The 18606-nt window shown below is 35.4% G+C and overlaps 2 protein-coding genes across 4 annotated transcripts in view; one reads left to right on the plus strand and one right to left on the minus strand.

Annotated features, from left to right (window-relative positions):
- The window catches only part of bace2 (beta-secretase 2), a 47736-nt gene extending 33445 nt beyond the window's left edge, over positions 1-14291 (plus strand). The window contains exons 5-9 of one of the 3 annotated variants that reach the window (XR_012390483.1): positions 1-162; positions 919-1341; positions 1484-1633; positions 10379-10547; positions 13482-14291. The exon at positions 1-162 is cut by the window's left edge and continues 6 nt beyond it. Coding sequence is in view for 2 of the 3 variants with exons in the window: in XM_009291473.4 (XP_009289748.1) it covers positions 1-129; positions 1240-1341; positions 1484-1633; positions 10379-10547; positions 13482-13723 (792 nt within the window). In the remaining variant the exon portion in view is untranslated. 3 annotated transcript variants of the gene reach the window in all.
- The window catches only part of atm (ATM serine/threonine kinase), a 537450-nt gene that overhangs the window by 370118 nt on the left and 148726 nt on the right, over positions 1-18606 (minus strand). The window lies entirely within an intron of this gene.

Genomic DNA, 18606 nt, shown 5'->3' on the forward strand with positions numbered 1-18606 from the left:
GGAGGAGTAGAGCCAACTTTGCACCGCGGTCCAATTTGGTACACACCAGTCCTGGAAGAGTGGTACTATCAAGTGGAAGTCCTCAAGCTTGAAGTTGGAGACCAAAATTTAAATCTAGACTGCAAAGAGGTACATTCCCAAACAATGTGCGATTCTGCATTTGTAGGTGAGAGTTCAAAGTGACTATTACCGCCGTGTCATATACCGCCGCCGTTTGAAATAGGAGCCGCTTTGTTTTTAGTGTATGACCGCAGTTTGTGAATGAGCCGCCAGGGGGCGCAAAGGGACGGGATGCGAACCGACAGAAATAGCCCACACAGCAGCCTTAAATATGCTATTGTGCTTGTAAATGAGATTAAACAATAAGTCAAATCATTATAATTCCTTTATTAATCATTTAAAATTTGTTAACACGAATTATTGTTATTCTAAACTTTTTAAATGCAAAGAGGATTCTTTTTGAAAAATAGAATTGAAGAAGTTAAAGACAACTAATATGAAAGCACAAACATTCAGTACAAATATTCTAAGTATGCCTAAATTAAAAAATTAAAGCAGTCTTTTAGCCTAAATGTAAAGAGATTTTCAGTGTTTGCTATTTTGGTAGGACTAATACAAGACCTTTTCATTTATGTTTTAATTTACCTTTTTATTTACATTTTCGTTGTTGATTATATTTTACTATTTAATTTTATGTCACAATTATTTGCAGCAAGCATTTTTGTCGGGAGAGCTGTACAAATTGGAGAATGGCAGACTTTCTTTTTTTTCAGTTGAGTCAGTTACCATTCAGACACATCACCTAAATTCGTGCTGCTGTGTTCGCCAAATATTTACAATCCTCCAGATTATCGGGGTAAGAGACCTGCTGCAATGCTATCCACTTGGTCTGCATTTAAACCCGGTGATTGAGGAGAGAAGTCCTCCTCATTTATAGTGACATTTGAATCTCAACAAAAATAAAATTATGATTAATCCTTTTAGAGGGAGAGTTAGAGAAATAAATTCTGTCAACATTTACTCATCCTCTACTTGTTCCTAAGTTAGTTAAGTTCTTTCTTCTGTTGAACACAAAAGCAGATATTTTGAAGAATGTTGGAAAACCGGCAACTATCGTCTTCTATAGTATTCCTACCCTGGATGTCAGTAGTCACAGGTGTCCAACATTTTTCAAAGTATCTTTCTTTTTTTTTTGGCCTTCAGGCTCTGATCTTTTCCCTTTGGATTTTTTTTATTCAGTACAACTCGGATAAAGCCATTGTGGATAGTGGGACGACTCTTCTGCGACTTCCTGCAAATGTGTTCACTGCTGTAGTGGACACCATTATGCAAACATCCCTGGTATTGTTTTACTTTTTGCCAAATTTATTGAATTGCCTCAGCTATTTGATATTTGTGCACTTTTATTGGTTCACACTATGCTAAAAATGACCCTTCAGTTAAAACTTAATGAACACCGCCCTGCTGTCTCTTGGATTCCTAGATTGATGACTTCTCTGCTGGATTCTTTGATGGCACCAAGCTCGCATGTTGGATGAGAGGAGAGTCACCATGGAGGTTTTTTCCAAAAGTCTCAATCTACCTCAGAGGAACGAACACCAGCCAGTCCTTCAGAATCACTATTCTCCCACAGGTCAGGATTGTCCCATGAAAAGAGAAGATCTTTTCTTTTAAGGAGTCCTGACCAAAATGGCAGCACAAAAAGATTCACATTAAAGACAAATACAAAGATATAAGACAAGCAGATTTTACTCTGCTCTCATTCAACACATTTGAAAGACAACAATGTAAACAAACAATCAATCTTAGCAATCATAGTGTTTTGGTTGAACCTACTTGGTCAGCTTCTCAATGAGTTTTTAAACTGGAAAAGCTGGATTTTTTTGAATATAAAGATTTTTAATAAAAACAATTTTGTTGAATTTAGTAGCTGTAATAAATACCAATTCATGATTTTTGGTTAAAATTTGGCAGAACGTGTTTTCTGAGCGAGTACATTATAAATCCATCTTCCTGAATTACTATAATGAGCTCATGGTAAGCAAACACAAATATTCTGACTATTTCTGACCGGTCTGGGGTGCGTTTCTGAAAACCATCGTTAGCCAACTAAGTTCCCGAGTTCCATCGTAAGAAACATAGGTAGTCGATTTTGCGTGTTCCAAATACATCGTTCCAAGGAACATTATGAAACTTGTACGCTTGCAACTACACCTCTAGAGCTGTAGTTAGAAGTATAGTTCCTGGTTGTGTTCTATTCCTAGTCATCCCCCTATGCCCTATTCCTTTCAGATTAATATGGAAAATGAGTGCATGTTTTTTTTTTTTTTTTACCAAAACTAATAATGGATTTGTTTTTAATGCGTGTGAGTGTAAAACATTATTTATAACATGATTATGGATGTTTCGTGTTATAACTAACTTGGTTCAAATTACAGATCTGCAGCAGAGCAACTACGGTTTTTGGGAAACACTAGTCACTACATTATTCTTTTCTTAAACGATGCATCGTACAATGATAATTTAGCCTGAGTTATTTCATTTTTTGAGAAGCGCACTCCTGGTTAAGCACCAATATTTGCCCACTTTTTAATTTTACAACAGAATTCCTTTATTTGCTAGTTTATAATATGTATGTATATATATATATATATACATACTTTTATATATATATATATATATATATACATACTTTTATATATATATATATATATATATATGTATATATATATGTATAAATGTATGTATATATGTGTGTGTGTGTATATATATATATGTATGTATATATATATATATATATAAGTTTATATATAATATATATATATATATATATATATATATATATACAGTAGGTGAGAGTTCAAAGTGGCTATTAACGCCGCGGCTGGTACCGCCGCCGTTTGAAATAGGTGCCGCTCTGTTTTTAGTGTACGACCACAGTTTGTGAATGAGCCGCCAGGGGGCGCAAAGGGACGGGATGCGAACGGACAGAAATAGCCCATGCAGCAGCTACTGTGCTTGTGAATGATATTAAACAATAAGTCAAAGCATTATAATTCCTTCATTAATCATTTAAAATTTGTTAACACGCTTTATTTTAAACTTTTTAAGTGCAAAGAGGATTCGTTTTGGAAAATAGAATTGAAGAAGTAAAAGACAACTAAAATGAAAGCACAAACATTTAGTACAAATAAGTAGTCTTAAATAAATAAATAAATAAATAAAGCAGCCTAAATATAGAAAGATGTTCAGTGTTTGAAATTTTGATAGGACTAAGACAAGACATTTTCATTTATGTTTTATTTCTGTTTTTATTTCCATTTTCGTTTTTGATTATATTTTACTCTCATTTATGTCTCAACAATTGTACATAATAATAATTGAATAATGAAAATAAATGAATAATGAAAATAGGCCTAAATAAATTATTTATTTAAAGACATTGCCGTACAGTACTTGAAACACTGAGAAACGGTCAGCAGCATGGTCTAAAGAGCTTAAGTTGAATGCTGCTTAATCAAAATAAAAAATAAATTGACCTACCCTAAGCAGATCACTAAAAAAATATATATTTTTTATAAAAATATTTTTGCTGCGGGACATAAATTAAGTCTGCAGGTTTATTTTTAATGATTTAGTTTCAGTTAAGTTTTTTTTTTTTTCAAAACGTTAATGTTCTCCTTTAAAGTAGCTATAACTGTTGTTTTGTTTTGTTTCGTTTTTTACTTAATGGCTCAGTATGTTTGTATTTTAACTTCATATTCAGTCACCTTGCATATGTGTGTGAAATATAATGCCGCATAACCGCGGAAAAAGAAGAAAAGGCTGTCAGTTAAAGCTACAGGCTTCTATGGTGTATAATAATGTTTTTTTTTTCTTTTTTGTATGGTAAAGGACAATGCACATTATGTTATTGATGTAAACTTAGGCTAAAACTTACCATTGATAAACGTGACCTACCTCAAGCAGATCACTTAAAGTATAATAAAAATAATGTATATATATATATATATATATATATATATATATATATATATATATATATATATATATATATATATATATATATATATTCTAATAAACTTCACAGCCACAAATATAAAAAAACACAATTTGTATTAAAACTGGGCGAGGATTAGAAAGAATACGATGCCTGTTACATAATTAAAATTTTAATTTCAATTTCTGCAAGCACATTTTTTCACTCGCTACTCTGCCAGAAACTTCGCTGCCGGAGAGCACCTCAATAATGTAAACATTTGTTTAAAGATGGAGCGCAAGATGTGCCGAGTGGCAACATGTGAAGAACGATGGCAAGCTAAGTGTGATTATTGTAATAAACTAAGTTATAAAGCAGAGTGTCCCGACCAACAGGACTAAGCATATGTTGTTGGCTCATTCTTTACGAATATAGAATTAAAATAATGGCGCGTTAGGTTCACTAAGCAGCGCATTCTCTCCGCCTTAGCCACTAAATGAAAAAGTTACGAATTGCCGTGAGATTGTGTTGTTTATAACCAGCGGGACACGCTGCTGAAGCAGGAGAGACACTCCGTCATTCATAATCTTAGCTGATGTATCGGAGTCGAAAGAATATATCAAAGAGGAATTTTCTTTTAACAGTCCCCATATGTTTAATCTTTTTAATTTTTTTTCACGTCATTTCTCTTCAGCAAATTATATATATTTTTAAAGCTGCTTGATTCTTTTAAAACCGAAAGCAGAGCCCGTCAATTGGTGTTTTTCCATAAGATACTCCTTTATGAATGTTTTAATTTTTGATTAAAGTCTTTAATGTGCTTTTTGATAGTTTTATTTTATTTCAAGCAGCACCTAAATGCGAATTTATTCTCAAAACTTGGCATGAGAGCGATGCAAGTCATGTGTTGCATAACTGCCTTTTTTCCCTGCGCGTGCACGATCAATTTCTGATCTTTTTGCAACTAAAATGAAAGCATAAACATTCAGTACATCAGTAGTCTTAAAAAAATAAATAAATAAAGCAGTCTTTTAACCTAAATATAGAGAGATGTTTAATGTTTGCTATTTTGACAGGACTAAGACAAGACATTTTCATTTATGTTTTTATTTCTGTTTTTACTTACATTTTCGTTGATGATTATAGTTTACTATCTCATTTTTATATGCTAAGATATGCGCTTGCTTTTAAATGCATTTAAAAAGATTTGCGGCCTTTTTATAGGCTACACGCTACTATGGTGTATAACAATGTTTTTTTTTTTTTTTTGTATGGTAAAGGACAATGCACATTATGTTATTGATGTAAACTTAGGCTAAAACTTACCATTGATAAACGTGACCTAGCAGATCACTTAAAGTGTAATAAAAATAAAGTTGCCACAGGACATAAACAAAGTCCCGCAAGTTTAGTTTTAATAATTTAGTTCCAGTTCTGTTCAGGTTTTTTTCTCAAAATGTCTGTTCTTCTTTAAAGTAAAATTTTTGTTTTTTGTTGTTGTTTTTTTTTTACTTGTAATGGCTCAGTATCTCTCTCTCTCTCTCTCTCTCTCTCTCTCTCTCTCTCTCTCTCTCTCTCTCTCTCTCTCTCTCTCTCTATATATATATATATATATATATATATATTAATAAACTTCACAGCCACAAATATAAAAAACACAACTTGTACTAAAACTGGGCGAGGATTTGAAAGAAAACGATGCTTGTTATTCATTTAAAATGTTATTCCTCTTGTCCTATTTCTGCATACAAATTTTTTCACTCGTTATCAGGAACTTCGCCGCTGGAGAGCACCGTCAACGATCTCAATCTTATGGCTCATTCTTCACGAATATAGAATTAAAATAATGGCGCGTTAGGTTTATTGTGCATCCCGCGGGTGCAACCAACAAGGGTTGTGCATTTTAGTTTAACTTTTTGAGCGTTATAAGCAGTTCGGTGTTAGTTTTTATATAAATATATCAAGCCGAAACTAAACAGCGCATTCTCTCCGCCTCCTCGTTTATAACCAGCTGGACACACGCTGCTGAAGCAAGCAGGAGAGATAGCCTACTCCGTCATTCATAATCTTAGCTGATGTATCTGAGTCGAAAGAATATATTAAAGAGGAATGTTCTTTTAACAGTCCCGATACGTTTAATCTTTTTTTTTCCTGTCATTTCTCTTCATCAAATTATTTTTTTAAGCTGCTTGATTATGTTAAAACAGAAAGCAGAGCCCGTCAATTGAGAGCGATGCATGTCATCTGTTGCATAATTGCCTTTTTTCCTGTGCGTGCGTGATCAATTTCTGATCCTTTTTGCTCGGGCTCTCACACACAACCTTTATGTCTGCTGTGTCTTTAATATGGTGTGTAGATTATTATGCGTTATTGAAACATCAAGGGTCACGCAGCAAAGTCACTTATAAATTAAAATTGTATTATTTTATGCAACAGCCTTACATTTAAAACGGAAACGTTAGGGCGATTATAAGCAAAAAGACCTCAGACTAAGGCTAGATGTTTTATTTCCCCTTTTTATTTATTTGTTTATGTGTTTGGCGCATGTGTGCGATAGGAAAACTAGGTTAATTACGGCAAGCCATCTTTCCCAGACTCGGCGCAAATTCCGCCTTTCCTTTTATTCCGTCCCGAAGCCCCAGCTGGCCCTCCTGCCATCCACTGCGTAAAACATATGCTGGATAAGTTGACGGTTCATTCCGCTGTGGCGATCACAGACTAATAAAGGGACTAAACCGAAAATAAAATGAATGAACGAATGAATGAATAAATTAATAATAATAAAATAAAAATAAGTTAATAATCTTTAAACACAAATGCCGCGTAAGCGGCCTTTTTATTTATAGAGATGGTACATTTGAATTGCCTCTTCCCACTTCCCCCACCTCAAAATTTAAAGTTGCAAAGAGAACTATAGCTCATTTACACCTTAATGCCTTAGCATCAATAGCAAAGAGCACAGCCCATTCACACCTCAACACAGAGCAAGTTTAGCGGAAGAATGTCAAATCAGAATCACGCAGATGAAGCACACCAGCTACTATCATGAAACTATTGAAATTGTTTTGTCATAAATTTGCTTATTTGCAGCAGCTTTTTTTCGCGCAACAGAAATGCGGCGTTGGGAAGCCGTCAATGAATAAAAACAGGGTCAATAGTGAAATCGGCTTTTCATTGTATCCCTATTACCTATATCAGTGCATTGAAGGCCTTTTATGGTGTCATCTCGATAGAATAGCCTAAGTTATATTGAAATAATTTAAAGAACAAAGTTATAAAAACTCACATTACATAAATAAACAATTAAAAATATGTTTAGGTTGTATTTATTTAATTGCCCTCGTGATGATGGTGTGCTTTATCATTATGTGCGTTTTACTTATAACGTGATTCAAATGATGGATCTGCGACAGAGAAACTGTGGTTTTGGGAAACATACATCACTATATCCTTTTTTTCCCCAAACTGTGCATAGTTCAGCCGCAAGTTACTTGCAATTCTGATAACTTTTAGAGATAATATCTGTTTTTATCAACTTGTCTGTCATTTATTTCTCATTTGCTACTTATTTTATTAATTTGTTGATGTTAACATACTACATAGTCTTGTATATGCATATATAGAATCCTTTGGCATTCAAATTTGCTTTGAACTTGAAAGAGAGAAATAATCGGATTTTACCTGTCAGAGCACATTGCATATGCTTGTTTTGAAATAACATTTATTTAACAAATATTTTAGCACATCGAAAGTAATTAAATTACCTGTCTTTTGATTAAAACCTTTATGCAAAAAGATCAGAAAAAAGGCAATATATGCGACACATGACATGCATCGCTCTCATGCCACGTTTTGAGGATAAATTCACTTTTAGGTGCTGCTTTGATTAAAATAAAACTATTCAAAAGCACATTAAAGACTACTAACTAAAATAACACATTCATAAAGGGGTATCTTATGAAAAAACACCAACTGACGGGCTCTGCTTTCGGTTTTAAAAGAATCAAGCAGCTTTAAAATATAATTTGCTGAAGAGAAATGACAGGGTAAAAAAAGATTAAACATATCGGCACTGTTAAAAGAACATTCCTCTTTGATATATTCTTTTGACTCCGACACATCAGCTAAGATTATGAACGACGGAGTGTCTCTCCTGCTTCAGTAGCGTGTCCCGCTGGTTATAAACGAGGAGGCGGTGAGAATGCGCTGCTTGGTTTCGGCTTGATATATTTAAATAAAACTAACAACGAGCTGCTTATAACGCTCAAAAAGTTAAACTAAAATGCACAACTCTTGTTGGTTGCACCTGCGGGATGCACAATGAACCTAACGCGCCATTATTTTAATTCTATATTCGTGAAGAATGAGCCAACCGCATATGCTTAGTCCTGTTGGTCGGGACTCTCTGCTTTATAACTTATTAGTTTATTACAATAATCACACTTAGCTTTGCCATCGTTCTTCACCACATATAGCCACTCAACATATCTTCCGGTCCATCTTTAATGTTTAGATTATTGAAGGTGCTATTGACGTTTTGAGAAAAAAAAATTAATAGTACTGAAACTAAATTATTAAAAATAAACTTGCGGGACTTCATTTATGTCCTGCGGCAACATTATTTTTATTACACTTTAAGTGATCTGCTTGAGGTAGGTCACGTTTATCAATGGTAAGTTTTAGCCTAAGTTTACATCAATAACATAATGTGCATTGCCCTTTACCATACAAAAAAAGAAAAATTTTATTTTATTTTATTTTTAAATGCATTAAAAGGCAAGCGCATATCTTAGCCTTAAGTTTGTTCACACTCTGCCTGTATTAACATAAATGCTGTATTTTAATATAGCTAATTTTGATTAATTAGCTTTAACTGACAGCTTTCTTTTTCCGCGGTTATGCGGCATTATATTTCACACGCATATGCAAGGTGACTGAATATGAAATTAAAATACAAAACTTACTAGGCCATTAAGTAAAAAAACAAAACAACAGTTATACTTTAATGCAGAACATTGAAGTTTTGAAACAAAAAAACGGAACTGAAACTAAATTATTAAAAATAAACCCGCCAGACTTAATTTATGTCATATTTTCATTATTCATTTATTTTCATTATTCGTTTATTATTATGTAGGCTACTATAATTGAAACATAAAATGAGATAGTAAAATATAATCAACAACGAAAATGTAAATAAAAACGTAAATTAAAAACATAAATATAAATGTCTTGTCTTAGTCCTATCAAAATAGCAAACACTACAACTCTCTATATTTAGACCAAAAGACTGCTTTATTTATTTATTTATTTATTTATTTAAGACTACTTACTGAATGTTTATGCTTTCACTTTAGTTGTCTTTCATTTCTTCAATTCTATTTTCCAAAACGAATCCTCTTAGCACTTAAAAAGTTTACAATAAACCAGGTAAACAAATTTTAAATGTAAGTTGAGGTGACCGCAAGTTCACAACTGTGAGGTGATGTGCTATACCGGCAGGATAATCTATATTATTTTGCTGTTTTTCATATGCGCACGTTTAAGATTTGAGATAATAACATTGCCATGATAGTCAAAGAAATCAAAACATTATTTTCACCCCAACGCAATTTAATCGGGCACTGAAGGCTAATAACTTAATTCTTATATTTGCTTTTTGACTTCTCACCATGTATCTTTTCTACAGCATAGTATAGTGTAAGAGCATGTCTATTACCAGAAAAACTAAATTAAAATTATATTTTAATAGAACACATCACATACAGTAAGCTACGCCTAAAGAACAGTCTGTTTAGCATTGTGAAAAGGCAAAGCTGAATATCTGTGGTTAAAGTGCCACCCAGCGGTCAAATGCTGCTGGCGCATCAAGTACCGCCGTCGCCGCGGTATGAATGGCGGCACAAGGAACACATTGAAGTAGTAACATCTGTATATATATATATATATATATATATATATATATATATATATATATATATATATATGTATATGCATATATGTATATGTATACATGTATGTATGTATGTATATATATATATATATATATATATATATATATATATATATATATATATATATATATATATATATATATATATATATATATATATACTAATTGTTCATCCATTCCAAAATGTAGAAGTGCAATTAAAAGTGAATAGAGTGCAAAACAGGCAATTTCCAGCAGCCTTAAGTTTTACAATATTTATCTGTTGTCTCTCAAGGGATTTCAGTCTTTCTCTTTACCGCATCATCACTATGTTGCACTCTGTTGTACATTTGACAAATTGGCTACACTTTGGCTATGAAATGCTTTGTGTGTGTGTGTGTGTGTGTGTTTGTACATTTGCGCATACCTTGAATCTCTTCCTTTCACACTGAATTTTTTATCTGCAGCTTTACATCCAGCCAGTCACAGATATTGACGGCACGTTGGACTGTTTTCGTTTTGGAATCTCCCCATCAGCAAATGGCTTAGTCATTGGAGCCACTGTGATGGAGGGCTTCTATGTCATCTTTGACCGAGCACAAAAGAGAGTGGGCTTCGCTGTCAGCACCTGTGCAGGTAGGTGGATTCATTCAACGGTAGGCAGATTAATCTTTTCAAACTTTTTAAAGGCCGTGCCACATTTGTAGTTCGGATGTCTTGGTTTTTGTTGTTTTATTTAGTTATTTTAATCTTTCTCTGTGTGTGTGCATTTACTCTACTCATTTAAGTAGGCAGTTGAACAAAACTTTTTCTTAATCATTTGTAATTTCAGTTATTAAAAAGTAAGTTCTCTGTCTCTACATTCCGATCAACTATGTATTGTAGGTTATAAAAAGGCATAACAATCTGTAAATGACTGATAGATAAGCATGTGACTTGCTGAATGTGATGTCACTTCATCTGGCATGAAACTTTGCAAGGCATGGGATACTGATAGAAGGGATACACCGTAATGTAATAATACATATACACAGTATTTTATATATATATATATATATATATATATATATATATATATATATATATATATATATACATACATACATACACACACACACACACACACACACACACACACACACACACACACACACACACACACACACACACACACACACACACACACACACACACACACACACACACACACACATCAAGATACTGGAAATGTTATGCTGAGATTTTGGTCCATATTGACATTATAGCATCTGCAGATTTGTTGGCTGCACATCCATGATGCGAATCTCTCGTTCCACCACATCCCAAAGGTGCTCAATTGGATTGAGAGCTGGTGACTGTGAAGGTCATTTGAGTACAGTGAACTCATTGTTATGTTCAAGAAACCAGTCTGAGATGATTTGCATTTTACACCATTACACCACCACTACCAGACTAAACGTTGACAAAAGGCAGGATGGAACCATGGTGTCATGTTGTTGATGCCAAATTCCGACCCTACCATCTGAATGTCGCAGCAGAAATCGACACTTCTCAGACCTGGCAAAGTTTTTCCAATCTTCTATTGTCTGGCCATTCTACTGTCTGGCCATTCTCCTCTGACCTCTGGCATCAACAAGGCCACAGAACTGTCTCTTACTGGATTTTTTTTCCGAACCATTGTCTGTAAACCCTAGAGATGGTCGTGCATGGAAATCTCAGTAGATCAGCAGATTCTTAAATACTCGGACCTGTCCATCTGGCACTAACAACCATGTCACGTCACCATAAATCACCTTTCTTCCCCATTCTGATCATCTTGACCATGTCTACATGACTAAATACATGGAGTTGCAGCCATCTGATTGGCTGACTAGAAATTTGCATTAACGTGCAGTTGGACAGGTGTACCTAATAAAGTGGCCAGTGAGTGTATATCATTAATTAATTACCCAATGAATTGCATTTTATTAACGCCTTTCCCAGCCTTCACAGAACATAAAAAAATAGTAATTGTTGTAGTGTCACAAAAGTTATGCTATAATGTTTTGCCTATCCACGGCTGTATCCCTTAAAGACTTTACTGGAAGGCATTGAGGCATATCGACACTTTGTACAAAATAATTAGGATACACCAATAGTGGACTACACAATTGATCAACACTCTTACTGCAATATGCATCGAATTTCTCATTCACTTTTTAAAAACGAATAAAAATATGACAAAAATACGCAAATTTTGTTTTAGTTGTATTATCGGGTGTCTGTTTTGATGTTAGCATTTTAAGCTAAAGCTTAAAATGATGGAAAAATTCAACTTTGTTATTGACAAATCAAGTTAAACAACAGTTGGTCACGAAATCAACTGTTCCCTGTCAAATGTAAGCATTTTTGCAGTAGTTTACATTCATAGATATATACATTAGATATGGCATAGGGACCCTGAGCATGCGTCAATAGCGCCGCCACATTGGTACAGTGCTCCCAGGACAAATGTCATTCAACGGCACTAGTCAAGACAGTGTTATAACGTGAAGATGCTGGACTTTAGCGCTGTCTACGGGTGTAGTAACGAGCAAACAAAGAAAACAAAGCACAAAGGCAGAACATTTCATAGGTAATATTTAGTTTTTTTCTGTTTTTGTATGAACTTTTGTGCTAATCAGGTAACGTTCTTGATGATAACAGTCACTTACTGCATTCACCATAAGGCAAAGCAGCTCCAACTCACACTAAACACTCGGCTTATGCTAGTTTTGTTGAATAAAATCAGCAAACAATGCAAAAGAAATATGACAACGAGATGCTGCGCTGCCAGAAACTTGTATTATTGTCGGTTAGCGAAAAAGTCGTTCGGGGGGATTCATTCACAAACGAATCGCTCCCTCCGTCAGTATGAGAAGTGAACGCAGGAGAGGAGGTGTGTTTCAGGACATGATCAGATCAAATTTAACAGGGAAGGGTGGATAGTACATTTCTGTACACACAAACACAAGCTTTTTTGTCAGGAATGCCCGTGCGGTCACTGATCCATCAATAAAATAAAAAAAAAAATTACATACTAACATCCAGGAAAACTCCCGATCATAGATATATGTGTATATCTCTGGCTTTGGATGGCCACAGTCCTCCACTGTACCTTGGTCCCGCATTCATTTCAAAGGAGCGCTACCCTGTAGCAAGATGGCGGCGCTGTTGACGCATTCCGTCCAATAGACAACAATAGGACAGGCAACATCTAATGTATATATCAATGGTTTACACTAATAATAAATCCAGTTTACTGTAAATCATAGGTCTCAAACTCAATTCCTGGAGAGCCGCAGCTCTGCACAGTTTTGCTTCAACCTTAATCAAACACTGCTGACCTAGTAGTGTCTAGTCATCTTGAACACCTTGATTAGCTGGATCAGCTTTGTTTGATTAGGGTTGGAGCAAAACTGTGCAGACCTGAGGCCCTCCAGGAATTGAGTTTGAGACCTATGCTGTAAATGATACAGTTGTTGTATATTATACCTATATTTGTTATAGTTTCATTGGTAAATACCTCTCCTGCTTCAATATGTGTGACAGAAAATGGCGGAGTACCGTTTGCAGAGATCGCCGGGCCTTTCCTAGCAGAGGGCGTAGCATCAGACTGCACTAGTGGCATGACTCTTCGGGAGCCGGTCATGTGGGTGATCGCATACACTCTGATGGGCGTCTGTGCTGTGGTTCTCATCATACTTCTCGTCTTGCTCATACTGCCCTGCCGACGACACAGAGATGACGAGATTACAGACGAGTCCTCCTTGGTGCGCCATCGCATCAAGTGACGTCAGGCATTTATCGAAGATGAGGATGCACCATCTCAGCAAAACGAGGCTGAAGAGAACTCAGGGCAGGTAACAGGGGTGAACATACTACAATGAGCTTTCCCCAGATGCTCTATTCCTGATTTGTGGGAGATTTATGGTTGACTGAACTTGAGACAAAGTGGACAAAATACTTAAAGATGAAGGAGACACGATTTTACGTTCCATTATATGTTCGATTCATTAATAACCGTGCCAAAATATGAGTATCAATCTCACATTTAAAAGGAGTATATGATGATTTTGATGCTCCAGTGTTTCTCCAAAGTGTGCTGCTGTTTTTATTAGTAATCCTCAATGTAATTGTGTTAATAAAGCTACTGAAAATCAGCAATGGTCTCTTGGGGCCTAAAGAAAGTTTTTGGACCAATATAAGGCAGTTAATTAGTTTTTCCATCTTTGATTTTATGCATAGAGACTTTGTTCACACTGCAGGTAAATGTGGCCTAAATTAAATTTTTTGAACAAAAACGACAATGGAAACGCATTTAACAAATAAATTCCAGCAAATTCCAAAAAAAAAAAAAAAGTCATGTGATTTTGTTTTAACTGATTATGTGATGCAGGGTTCAAAGGATTTTTCTACTTTCCCAACTGGAGATTTTGGTTCAGATTGTTACTTGTCCTGCCAAAACTTAACTAGCCCCACTAAAAAAAAAAAAGTTAATAGGTATTTCTTAGCCATGTTTTAAGTAACGTGTTAAAATAGAGTATGTGAATCTAGAATTTAAATATTTAAAAATGTTAATAAATGTATAATGAGCAAAATTCAGTGTTATGTAACCAAAAATAACAATATGAAAAATAGGCAGATAATTTATTGCAAAACAAAAGATTGCAGACTTGCCAAACTGACGGCAAACTGCAAAACATTGCTTATTTTTTTTCCATAATGACAATGTGAAAAAGATTTTTAGAAATTGTTGCAAATTTATTAAAAATAAAAAACCTGAAACATCTCATGTACATAAGTATTCACAGCCTTTGCTCAATACTTTGTTGATGCACCTTTGGCAGCGATTACAGCCTCGTCTTTTTGAATATGCCACAAGCTTGGCACACCTGTCTTTGGGAATGTTTGCCCATTCCTCTTTGCAGTACCTCTCAAGCACTATCAGGTAGGATGGGAAATGACGGTGTACAGCCATTTTTTTTTTTTAGATCTCTCCAGAAATCTTCAATAGGATTTAGGTCTGGGCTCTGGTTGGGCCACTCAAAGACATTCACCGAGTTGTTGTGAAGCCACTCTATTGATATTTTGGTGGTGTGCTTTAGGTCATCATCCTGCTGGAAGATGAACTGTTGCCCCAGTCTGAGGTCAAGAGCACTCTCAAGCAGGTTTCATTTAGGATGTCTCTGCACATTGCTGCATTCATCTTTCCCTCTATCCTGACTAGTCTTCCAGTTCCAATTCCTTTGTCTTCATGCTTGGTTTGTGCTTTGACATGCACTGTCAACCCTGGGACCTTATATAGACAGGTGTATGACCTTTTCAAATCATGTCCAATCAGCTGAATTTACCACAGGTGAACTCCAATTAAGCTGCTGAAACATCTCAAGAATGATCAGTGGAAACGGAATGTACCTGAGCTCAATTTAGAGTAAAAAAAAATGTATGTACATGTAATTTTTCAAGTTTTTTATTTTAAATAAAATTTCAACAATTTCGAAAAAACTTTGTGAAAAATGTGAAAAACTTTCACATTGTCATTATAGGGTATTGTGTGTAGAATTTTGAGGAAATTAATTGATCCATTTTGGAATAAGGCTGTAATATAAAAAAATGCGGAAATAGTGAAGCGCTATGAATACTTTCCGGATGCACTGTACAATGATTTTTCTTTCCATCATCATTGCAATAAAAACAACCTTACCTCAGGCTGTCAAGGATGTTGGTGACACTCCATGTCCCTCTCGATCAGCATTACTCATCTCCTTCTAGTGTTGGACATATCCGTGTTTTATCATTATTATTCCTAAATATAAGTTACTCTGTTTACCATTCGTGTGGGCTAAATACTTACAGGTTCGCAGTTCAAAAATGCGCGTTCTTCTTCTTCAATGTTTTGCGCGAGTCACGACACAGTACTTCCAGTTCAGTGAGAGGAGAATCAAAATCCCCTCAGCCAATAAGAATGAATCCCAGGTAAACCCACCCCCACGGAAGCTTTGTGTCACAATCGCAAATGTAAATTTGAGAAACGTAAACAAAAACTCTGGCAGCGCAATTAAAACTGCGTTTATCGAAAGCGAAGCAGAAAGTGAACCAAACTAATAATACTTTTTTTTTGAAGATGTTTTGTTGTTGTTTTTTTGCCATTTGGTTAATTGTTTTGTGTTTTTCGAGTGTTTTTTTTAATTTGTTAATGTATATCTGCATATAATGTATATATGCAAATTTTGTTAATGTTTCATCAACAAAGTACGGATTTAGTTCACATTACAACCATAACACGTAGCATGCCGTCACTTCATTATAGACCTTTTTCATGGCTGCTGCATGGAGGGCGCCATAGCGACCAGCGTCTTCCAGTAGAATGCTAAAAACTTCCGTTTACAGCGTGTACAACTGGTAATTTGCGCTCCGAAAATGGGTTTCATTAACGTTTTTAATGTATAACAGAGTGTTTTTGTGACACACAATTTAGAAGTGTGCCTGTTAAAGCCGTTATAATCTGTCACATGTGGTTCAAGCGCGTCAGAAATACGAGAAAAGCGTTCTCCTAGTTCACGTGTCTGCCGTCAGAAATACAGTGTGTTTGTGCGTTCCCGGCCTGTCAGCTGTTAGCTCAACGGCACACACACACACACACACACACACACACACGCACACACACACACACACACACACACACACACAGAGAGAGAGGTATGAAAGTTGTGCAATTTACAAAAATGACTAATAAAGGTCTGTTATTGATACTCTGCTGGCTGATTTGCTGTTCATTCTAATCGCGAGCCGTTTGTGTTTTATTTCGTGTTGTTTTTACCACGGTTTGTGTTTTTCTGTCACTACGAAATGACACTAGCCTATATTTTCACTTTGTCACTGTTATTAAATCAGTGTGTCAGTGGCACAGTACAGGCTACGTGTGTGTGTCAAACGTTTTGGTGAATTACATTTGTTTGGGCTGGTTATATATTTGAAATAAAGAGAAAATGTTGACTTTAGCGATGACGAGGCTTCATTTAAACGAAGATGCCGTCTGACAACGAGGGGAAAATGCCTCACAGCAGCTGTTTTCTATCCTATTAGATCGCATTTCTTTAAATGATCAGTCCAGGAGATGCTGCTGATGGACAACAGTATTAGTTCAAAGAGGATAAAAGCAGGTAAAATAGATTAAAACTGTCGTTTCAAAGCTGTCCAAATGTGACTGTTTACACGCATCAGCTGCCGACCGGAAGTTCTTCGCATTCTCCTTGCGCATACACGCAAAGCATAATGGGTAATTTTGCGTTCCAAGAAAAAGGTCTATAGGTTCAGTTTACTAATAAGGTGACTGCACCAAATACTGGCCTGGAATATGAAATACAGCATTTTTGGTCATCTTCGTGTATGTAGTCGTGTAAACATGGGCTAGGTCCGAATCCACATACTTCCAGACTATACAGCAAGTGTTTCTTAACTGATGGGTCGCGACCATGTGTGATAAAAAAAACAAAACAACAAAAGTTAAAATGTTAACTCATTCTGCTTATATCGGACTTTTATTTTGAAATGCGCGCGCGACAACCGTACCGTTTGACATGTGAAATTTCATTTAATTATAGCAACAAATATGTTGAAGCGCAAGTACGACCCCGAATATGTAAAGTATGGATTTACATATACTGACGACAAAAAAGGTTTAAAACCTCAGTGTGTCATATTTAGTGAGGTGCTCTCAAAGGAGAGCATGTAATCTTCAATTGAAACGACATTTAGAAACCCAACATTCCCGATTGCAAGGACAAACCTGTGGACTATTTTCAAAGACGACTCCAAAAGCTGAGGGCATCACAAAAGTGCTGAACATCTTCCTGTTCAAAACAAGTACAGGCACTCCGCGCATTACTGTGTAGCTCACCGCTTAGCAAAGTCCAAGAAAGCACACACAATAGCAGAAGAGCAAATAACTGGTGATTATTGTAAAAATGGTTATGATTATTTTAATGATTTTCTTTAATTTGCTGGTTTGTTCTGTTTAACCAGATCAGAGTAATGTTTTATTAACAGTTCAGTTTAGTTAATGGTAACTGAACTTTTCCTTACCCTGACCACTGTTTACAATATTTGACGTTTTTACTCTGTAACATTACTATAATTTGAGACATTTTGATTTATCGGTCTTACTTGAGTATGTTAACGAATAAATACAAATGAATTATAATTCCTAAAATTATATTATAGTTTCTAAACATTTGGGTCGCAGCATGATGACCATGTAAAAATGTGGGTCCCATGACCAAACCAGTTGACAACCACTGCTATACAGTATTCTAAAATTAGTATGCGAGCCGAGTAGTATCTCTGAATTACTAGAATTCAAAAATCAGTATGCAAGACAATCCCAGATGACCTACTACTTCCGGTGAGAATCTAAAGTGTGCATCTGATGGACGCTAGACTCTCCCATGATACCTCACGAGAGAGTTCATGAATTGGAGTGAAGCTACATAACTGGTACATGTGACCATGACAAAATGGCAGATGTAGTACGTCTGAATTCCATTCATACTGCTCACATTCATACTGTATAGAACGTACATTTCTAACGGCCGAGTAGTACGTTTAAATTCAAATGTAGTACCTACTGAGTAGTAGGCGGTTTCGGACACAGCCATAGCCTAAGTACTGCTTT

This window comes from Danio rerio, chromosome 15 (assembly GCF_049306965.1).
Source record: "Danio rerio strain Tuebingen ecotype United States chromosome 15, GRCz12tu, whole genome shotgun sequence".
In the NCBI taxonomy this organism is placed as follows: domain Eukaryota; kingdom Metazoa; phylum Chordata; class Actinopteri; order Cypriniformes; family Danionidae; genus Danio; species Danio rerio.